The sequence below is a fragment of the Palaemon carinicauda genome, chromosome 6 (assembly GCF_036898095.1).
Source record: "Palaemon carinicauda isolate YSFRI2023 chromosome 6, ASM3689809v2, whole genome shotgun sequence".
Classification (NCBI taxonomy): Eukaryota; Metazoa; Arthropoda; class Malacostraca; order Decapoda; family Palaemonidae; genus Palaemon; species Palaemon carinicauda.
The window spans coordinates 64847257-64857256 of NC_090730.1; the positions used below are offsets into that span (position 1 = coordinate 64847257).

General features: G+C 44.3%; 1 protein-coding gene across 1 annotated transcript in view; it reads right to left on the reverse strand.

Annotated features, from left to right (window-relative positions):
- The window catches only part of LOC137643029 (uncharacterized), a 12280-nt gene extending 5687 nt beyond the window's left edge, over window positions 1–6593 (reverse strand). Inside the window, exons 1-3 of the mRNA XM_068375881.1 lie at window positions 4779–6593; window positions 3407–4367; window positions 2251–3118 (exon numbers count right to left, since the gene is read on the reverse strand). Of these exons, the coding sequence (XP_068231982.1) occupies window positions 2251–3118; window positions 3407–4367; window positions 4779–6593 (3644 nt within the window). The remainder of the gene's footprint in view (window positions 1–2250; window positions 3119–3406; window positions 4368–4778) is intronic.
- Between the last annotated feature and the right edge of the window lie 3407 nt (window positions 6594–10000).

A 10000-nucleotide genomic window follows, 5' to 3' on the forward strand; every position in this document is an offset into this window, starting at 1 on the left:
AAAAGGACCCAACAGAGAGATTGATAGAATACCTAGGTTTGATGCAACTAAGCTTTTAAATACAAGAGCGCAGAGAAACATTTGCAATTAAATGTAGGAATCGATTTGCAATCTTAGAGACTTTAAGTGACGAATAACAGACAATTAATGAAGAATGATGTGATATTAAGAACATATGTCAGTTAGTTGGTAGTGAAGTCTTGGGACACGCAGTTACACGGAGAAAGCCATGGATATCAAATGATACTTAGGATACTATACAAAAGAGATAAAGAAAGAAATTGATTGGTGAAAGTTTTCGAGAAAGTAATGAAAATTTCAAGGTAGAGCATGCTAAGTATTCCAATATTACCAGTGAGGTCAAAAGAAAAGCCAGGAATGACTGGAGAGAATATTTAGACTGTAAAGAAGATGAGGCTGACAAAGCTATTAATTCAGGAAGTGGCTATCAATGAAATTTCGACTGGGGCAAAGAAGAAGAAGCATATCAAAAAGAGAGATAGCTCTGTTATAGTAACAGAAGATGAAGAAAGACAACGTTGGATGGAACACTTTAGTGAGGTTATGAATAGGACATATGAAGGGAATAATTTAATTGATATATCTAAAGCTGATGAAAACCTTGATGTGCCCATGAATGAATTCAGTGAGTTTGAAGTCGAGCTCGCCTCAAAAACTATAGATATGGAAAGCCCCGGGATACGATGGAATAAGTGCCGAGATGATACTGGCCAAAAATGAAGTAACTCCCAGACTGATTATAAGATTATTTTGTAGAATGTGGCATGAAGAGGCTAAACCTAATGAATGGGAGCCAGGAGTGTTGGTGAATTTGGCGAAAAACAGGAGATCTGATTGATTGCAATAATAATAGAGATATAATACTTACGCCAGTTGTTATATAAATGTATACTGTAGTATGCTTACTCTAAAGAAAATAGAGAGAAAGATTGACGAAAAGCTGAAAGATGAACATGCAGGATTTAGAAAAGGTAGAAGTTGTACTGACCATTTTTTTTCATTTTAAGACATGCTGTACAGCAATGTGTAGAATATAGAAATCCCCTTTTGTTGGCATTTGTGGACTATGAAAAAGCCAATTTTGTAGAGAGTCCTACGTTATTATGGAGTTCCTCCGGAATATGTAAATTTGATTAAGTCTGTTCATGAGCATAGAAAGTGCAAAGTTAATGTTGATGGAATCCTCTCAAATGAATTTCCAGTGAACAGTGGAGTATTCCAAGGGAATGTGTTGTCACCTATGTTGTTTATCCTCCCCATGGATTTTGTAATGTATAGAAAAGTTAGGGAGGATGAAGAAAGATTGGACTGGATTGGTATCAGGAAATTAGCGGACACAGCGTATGCTGATAACTGTACCAACCGTGTGTCACACAATTGTACATAATTATTTTGTATATATTATGCTTGTATCTGCGCTCTTCCCTCGCACTAAAAAGAACCTGAATGATCATGTCTCCGGTTTTGCTCTGTAACATTGTCTGTCTCTCGAACATGTTATGTCCTGTTGCCTTGAGGTTTTGTATATAAAGAAGAGTGTTCCTTAATAAACAACTCAGTTGATTGCATCCTGCCTTTGAGTTCACAACCTTCTCCCTTCTTCGTCACATTGGTGACCCCGAAAGTCGACTCGCTCCCACCGCCTTCCACCCCCACCCCATCGCCCCTTCATCGTTGGTACTATGGCGGACTCTACGGCAGTTGGTACTGCGGCCGCTCCATTCAAACTTTCATCGTTTGCCAGCGGAGAGGCGTTTGCTTGGTTTCAGCGCGCAGAAGTCCAGTTTCGTATCAGGGGCGTGACTTGCTCAACCACCAAAGCGGATTATGTTCTCGCGGCGATAACCGAGGACACCTTCCCAGTGTTTAATCTCTTGTAGGCTGGCAAAGAAACACGAACAATGATAGGTCTCTTTAATAAGAGGTTACCAAACAAATTGACGGCTAAACAGAGACTAACAATATTTGTTACATACATACAGAAGAAAGGTATTTACAAAACTCTCACTTGTTTATTTACATTAGACACCAACTACCATTACAATATAATTTCCGAACAACCCATTACATAACTAGTAAACAAAATAAATACAGACATTTGGAGGTATATCACACACCTCCCCCTAAGACGTCTAGGGTAATATATAACTCCTAGCGTCTGAAGATCCTTCTTATTCATATGTATTTTTGTTCCATTTTACTTGTAGACGATCAGGTTCTTTCTTATGCCGCAAACTACGACGTGGAGCTGGTGTAGGCGAAACTGGTTGTTCAATAACCTCAGCAGTAGAATTATCTTGCGACCTCTCCTCATCCTTTGGTTTATTGGGAGTATTAGTTGCATCAATGCTTGATCCATACATTGGTAGAAAAGGTCGATGCGGTCTCAGGAACTTCCTGTTTCTCCACAAAATACGTCCACTGCCCAACTTTATAAGATAATCTCGCCTGGCTCCAATGCCAACAACAACACCTGGACGATTCCAAAGTTTTGTGTTGTGATCTTGAACATCAACATAACTACCCATTTTCAAATGAGAAAGGGGTCTGGCAGTACTGTCGTACCGTTGCTTCACCTGACTTCGCAAATACTCTGCCTTAACATCACATTCCTCTGCCTTCCTTTGCCACTCTTTGGCAAATGAGCGACGATGTGTTGGAATAAAAGACCTGAGGGGATGACCAAATAAAACTTGGGCTGGTGATCTGCCATCAGCACGAGGTGTGTTCCTAAGCTCTAACATTCCACGGGCGAATTCATCTGCATCCAGATTCCCATTCTTAGTAGTAGTCATTATCAGCTTCTTGATAATTTTCACAGATGCTTCTGCATGTCCATTTGCCTTCGGATTATATGGCGAAGTAATGCGATGTTCTACTCCCCAACGAGATAAAAAACGTCTCAAAGCTGATGCAGCAAACTGTGGTCCTCCATCAGTCTTCAACAACACAGGAACACCAGTATCTGAAAATATAGCCCTCAATGATCGGATTAGATTAGCTGCAGAAGCTATACCGTGGCAGGAAGATATACAAGGCCACCCAGACAACCTATCAACATAAACAAGATAAGTTCGACCCATGGCATGAAAATAATCTGCAGATACAGATTCAAAAACTCTACTTGGTTGATCTTCTTCTTGCCATAAAGGTTCGTTCCTTTGATTTGGTAGAAGAGAACGGCATTTGATACACGAAGAAACTATATTCTCAATATCTCTGTCAATTTTAGGCCAATAAACAGTTTGCCGCGCCCTCCTTTTAGTGCGGTCAATTCCCTGATGACCATCATGAAGACATTCAAGGGTTTCACGTCGAAGTCTCCTGGGTATAAGAAGTCTTGCTCCATAAACAATTAGGTCATCATCTACAGCAAGCATATCACGTATATTCCAGAAAGGTCTGAGTTCTACTTCCAAATTATGGCAGTGTTCAGGAAAACCTTTCATTATAATCTCCCGAAGAGAATTGTATTCTGCATCCTGTTCAGCAGCAGCACGTATCTTTTCCAGTGTTTTGTCCTTTAGAGGTGTTAGAAGTACGCCATTTTCATGCATGTCGAGGGCATTCACCATTGCAACATGCAATGGATCAGTGGATCCATCCTCTTTCAAACAACTTTCTTCTGTAGGATCCTGAACTGGTGCACGTGATAAAGCATCCGGAATACAATGAGCACTTCCTTTCTGCCAGTGAACAGTAAAACTAAAATTACTTAGTTTCTCTCTCATGCGTTGAAGTCTTGGGTTTTCAATTTCACCAAGTGATTTACTGTTAAGAATTGGTATCAATGGTCTATGATCTATCACAACATCAAAATGAGGTAATCCAGCCAAGTAAGTATGACATTTCTTTATTGACCATAATACGGCTGTCATTTCCAGCTCTATTACAGAATATCTTGTTTCAACATCTGAAAGGAATCTTGAGCCACATTGCGTTAATTTCCAGTCCGTTCCATGCTTTTGAAGTAAAGCAAACCCAAGACCATGCAGTCGTGACGCATCTGTCTGCAACATGGTTGGCAAAGTTGCATCAAAATGTGAAAGTACAGGGGGTGCAATAAGTGCTTCCTTCACTCTCCTAAATGACAAATCATGTTGTGCAGTCCAACACCATTCATTACGCTGCTTCAGTAAATCTCTGAGTGGTTGTGCTTCACGTGCAATCACTGAAGAAAAACTTCCAAGCTGATTTACAAGTCCCATAAAAGATCGAAGATCTGTTATATTTTGTGGCACAGGAAAGTCTGCAATGGCCATCACTTTGCGAGAATCAACTGTGTAGCCACGACTTGAGATTTTATATCCACAAAAATCAACAGCACGTTTTGCAAAGCAAATTTTCTGATCATTAAGAGTTATCCCATATTCATCACATCTTTGCAAGATAGAAATAATATGGGCTAGGTGATCCTTATAAGAATAATCATACGCAAGAATATCATCAACTATCTTCACAGTTTGTGGTATATCACCAAGAGCTTGGTCTCCTCTTCGATTGTATTCATCTCCTGAAGAAATAAGTCCCATTACTGCTCTCTTGAATTTATAGCGACCCCATGGGGTGATAAAACATGTCAGATCCTGGTCTTCTTCTGCAATTTTGATTTGGAAATATCCCATTTTTGCATCTAGTGTAGAGAACCACATTGCTCCGGTGCTTATCGAAGCTACTGCATCATGTGGTGATCGTACAGGATAAGTGGGTCTACATACATACCTATTAAGCTTAGTGAGATCAACACACAATCTTACTCCATTTGGCTTTTTAGCAACAGGCACTATAGGATGACACCATTCTGTTGGATGCTCAACCTTACAGATAACATCCTTCTCCAAAAGTTCATCAAGCTGATCCTTTATTTCAGACCTCCAGCTGTATGGTATAGTGCGCGGGGCTGTCACAGCAAATGGTCTTGCATTTTCGGACAACTTTATATGCATAAGACCTCCATGCATCTCCCTCAATATTTTTGTGGCACCAAATACCCGAGGAAATGCGGATACCAAAGCTGCAGCATGTTCTGCCCTTTCTCCTTCAGTTGGATCACGTTCATAAGGCCACCTTGGAAGTGCAACAGGAGAACTAACTTCCCTACAAGTAGTGTCTTTGTTCTCTTTGTAGTCTTTTAAGCGCTTTTCTTCATCTGGATTTACAGACAATCGTACGGGAAGAGAATTAATTTGAGCAGGAAAATCCTCCGGTAGAATTCCTAAAGCAATCGAATCAAACCAGCTCAATAAAGCTCCCTTTACCTCTTTAACCACAGTTATTTCTGCTTTAGTTTGTCGATCACCAAGCGAAAGGTGTGAAGTGAAAGCTCCTACACAATTAAGGGTCTGGTAACCAGCAGAACAAAGCTTTCCAATTTTAGAAGGTTCGAGCATATAGGGATATATGCCAAGAGATCTCGCTACATTGAGCCCCATGACTGTAGCTTCTGCTCCCGAATCCGGTGTCCATAGTATAGACGAGTTCCCTGCAGGATGAGTAATGTGAATCTGAACTTTCGGGGTTGCTTGAGAAATGGCACTGTTAACATACACATCACTTACGATCCTATGTACATCCCTGTTAAGTTTACTAACAGTTGATTTTAGCTTTGAATCTTTACTCTTTTTCAGAAAAGAAGAAGTTTCCTTCCCTGTTGACCTACAAACAGCAGCAAAATGTCCAATCTTTCCGCATTGGGAACACTTTTTGTCCCTTGCCTTACACACATTCATGTCAGAATGTCTATCTCTTCCACATCTAAAGCATCTTTCCTTTTTATATAAACTGTTGGGTGCTTTCTTGTAGTCCCTTTTGTACCGTGAAACTTTTGATATATTGTCTGGGATCATTCCTCGTATAGTAGCGCTATTCTCATTAGCACTCTCAGAAGCTCGACAAATATCTACAGCCTTCTGCAGATTCAGGTCCTTCTCTTCTAGCATACGTTTTAGAGCTTGTTCATCTCCAGTGCCAACAACAATACGGTCTCTCAATCTATTGTCCATACATGATGAACAAAAATCGCAGAATGCTGCAATTTCCCGGATACCACAAAGGAAATCGTCGAAACTCTCACCAGTTTCTTGTTTTCTGAGGTAAAATTCTCTCCTGTCGACGATTACATTCCGTTGACCTCGTAAGTGACTTTCCATAGCATTAAGTATTGTTTCAAGATCTGCATCAGCCGGAAAAGAGAGCCCATATCGCAATGTTCGTGTCCAGTCTTCATCTAAAACAGAAGCGAGAACCGACCTTTGCTCAGCAGGCGTTAATGATTTAATTCCAGTCAGCATTGCATAACCTTCAAATTTATGCCGCCAAGCATCGAACTCCTTCAAAGAGACTGACGATGACAGGTGAGGTGCAGGTGTGGCACTATGAGGAATTTTATACCGGCACTGTGCATCATTTTGCGAAATTTCAGCAACTCCACTCCGTTGACGATTTTCGTTAACATTTCCATTTTGAACACTCATCATAGTTTCTAACATCATAGCTAAACGTTCTTCCCTCTTCTGAGCCATATCCGCTTGCTTCGCCAGCAGCTCCGTCAATTGTTCTAGTTGCCCTTCCATCGTGTCAATCAAATCTTAAATTCTGAATCACTTCTGACTACCATCATTTCACCAGTAGAACAAATCCTACTCACTGCGCCATGTTTAATCTCTTGTAGGCTGGCAAAGAAACACGAACAATGATAGGTCTCTTTAATAAGAGGTTACCAAACAAATTGACGGCTAAACAGAGACTAACAATATTTGTTACATACATACAGAAGAAAGGTATTTACAAAACTCTCACTTGTTTATTTACATTAGACACCAACTACCATTACAATATAATTTCCGAACAACCCATTACATAACTAGTAAACAAAATAAATACAGACATTTGGAGGTATATCACACACCCAGAAATATCCGACTGGCTTTGTGAACAAGGAGACACCCCAATAGCGTATGACACCCTCAAAACATACCTTCTGCAGCAGTACTCGCCGTCGCCAGCCGCCCGTATAGCAAAGCTTTTTCAGCTCTTGCAACAACCGTTGGGGGACCAAAGGGCTTCGCTTGCCCTCAGGGAAATGACTAGTATCGCTCGCCTTCAACCTGCCGCAGACGGCTCTCCTCGTGAGGTGAACCTACTTCGTGCCCTTTGGATACGCCGTTTACCCGAACCTGTACGCGCTGCCATACCCGATGTCGATAGTTTACCCATAAAGAACTTGATGACCAAAGCCGACGCCCTTATGGACAGCCACTTCAAGACCTCCATCAACGCCTCCACCCTTGACGACGAGGATGCCTATTCAACGTCAACCGAAGCTGACATGAATGCCGTAGGACATACACGCCTACCCCGTGACGTGCCGAAGCGGCGACAAAGCCGCCCACCACCCACCAATCGCTCGCGCCCCAACGAACGACTTCTACAGCCACTTACTACCTCCCATCCGCCGCAGTTTTGCTACTACCACTTCAGATTCGGGGCAACCGCGAAGAAATGTGCCAAGGATTGTCAGTGGCCAAAAAACGTGTAAGTAGGCCATCGCTTGTGGCGGTGGCCTCCCATGTTTCTAATCTTTTCTTTTTACAGGATGCAGGAACGGGCGTGCGATTTTTGGTAGACACGGGTGCTTGTCGTTCTCTTTTGCCAAGAAAACTCTTCAAGGCACGACGTAGTCTGTCTACATCTACCGACGTCCGCTTAGTAGCTGCCAACGGATCTGCGATACCCACCTACGGTTACGAGAACCTCACATTATCGTTCGGAAACGGTAAATTCAATTGGAAGTTTCTCGTTGCTGACGTCACAATGCCAATCCTCGGTGCGGATTTCCCCTCTCATTTCCACCTTCTGGTCGATGTCGCCCACTGACGATTGGTCAACGCAGACTCGTACTTGTCGACACCTCTTCAACCCGCCCCCTCTAACCTCGCTCTCCACATCAGCGCACCCACGGATGCCTACGCCCACCTCCTCACGTCGTACCCGGAAGTTTTCCGTCCAGAACTTCGCCAAATGCCCACGGTTCCTGCCAAGCACGGTATTTATCACCATATCAAGACGACGGGACCCCCAGTCTTCGCAAAATTCAGACGTCTGGCACCGGAACGATTGGCAGCCGCCAAACAGACGTTCGCTGCCGAAATGGAGGAAATGGGCCTTTGCCAAAAGGCCTCCAGCCCATGGTCGTCACCCTTACACATCGTTCTGAAGAAAGACGGCTCCCTCCGTCCGTGCGGGGATTACAGGCGCCTGAACATGCAAACAGAACCGGATCACTACCCCCTCCCAAACATTGCCGACGTGACCTCCTACCTGCACAAAGCGAAGGTTTTCTCTACGCTCGACCTCCTGAAGGGGTATTATCAGGTGCCTATGAACCCAGAAGACATCCCCAAGACTGCCATCACTACTCCGTTTGGTACATAAAACTTCAATTACTCCTGTTTTGGCCTTCGTAATGCTGGGGCTACGTTTCAACGTCTCATGGATGGCATCTTAGGGGACCTCCCTTTCTGTGTATGTTATGTGGACGACATGCTTGTGTTTTCCTCCTCAAAAGAGGAACACCTCCGTCACCTGCGCATCATGCTCGACCGCCTGCAACAAAATGGCCTTGTAGTCCGGTACGACAAGTGTACCTTTGGCGCCAACGAAGTGTCGTTCTTAGGGCACCGTATCACTCCTGAAGGAGTCCATCCCCTCCCTGAGAAGGTAGCAGCCGTTCAGAACTTCCCCGCGTCCTCGACTGTCAAAGCTCTGCAGGAATTCTTGGGCATGATCAACTATTATCACCGTTTTCTGCCAGCCATTGCCGCCACTCTTGCTCCCCTCTACGCCTCCCTCAAGGGCAAGCCAAAGGACCTGAAGTGGGGTCCCCTTCAAGAAGCAGCCTTCTGCAATGCAAAGAAGGCCCTATCAACTGCTGCGGCTCTCACTTTTCCTATCCCACACGCCCCTCTCCTTCTCTCCACCAATGCCAGCGACGTCGCTATTGGTGCAGTACTCGAGCAGGTGGTCAAAGGCTCGCCCCACCCATTGGCCTTCTTCAGCAGAAAACTGTCCAAGGCAGAATCGGGTTATTCTACCTTCGATCGAGAATTGCTGGCGGTGCACTTGGCTGTCCGTCACTTTCGCCATTTCTTAGAAGGTACGCCCTTCGTCATTCGCACAGACCACATGCCACTGGTGCACGCCTTCACTCGACAGTCTGACGCCTGGTCCGCCCGTCAACGCCGACATCTCTCCGCCGTGGCTGTATACAATTGCACCCTCCAATACGTCCCTGGGAAAATGAATCCCATTGCCGATGCCCTGTCAAGAAACACGTTGGCTGCCGTTCAACTGGGATTGGATTACAACGCCCTGGCTGAAGCCCAACAACAGGATCCAGAGTATCAAGCTTGTAGGACATCCTGCACGTCCCTCCGTTGGGAAGTCTTTCCCCTCGAAGACTCCAACACCACCCTCCTCTGTGACGTCAGTACTGGTAGACCGCGACCTTGGATTCCTGCTCCCATGCGCCGACAGGTGTTTGATTTCATTCACGGCCTTTCACATCCCTCGTGCCGTTCTACTGCACAGCTGCTGAAGGCAAAGTTCATTTGGCACGGCATTTCTAAGGATGCTAAGGATTGGGTCCGCGCCTGTACTTCTTGCCAAACTTCCAAAGTACATCGACACACGGATTCAGGAGTGGGCACATTTCCTCAACCTCAGCGTCGTTTCGCACACATTCACGTCAACGTTGTAGGCCCCTTACCCACATCACAAGGACATCTTTACCTGTTTACCGTCATCGACCGCTCCACTCGTTGGCCTGAAGCCATTCCCATGGAAACTGCAATGTCCGCCTCATGTACATCTGCCTTACTCTCTGGATGGATTTCAAGATTCGGTATCTCTGAGCATATTACTTCTGACAGGGGAACCACTTTCACCTCTCAATTGTGGACGTCATTAGCGAATCTCCTGG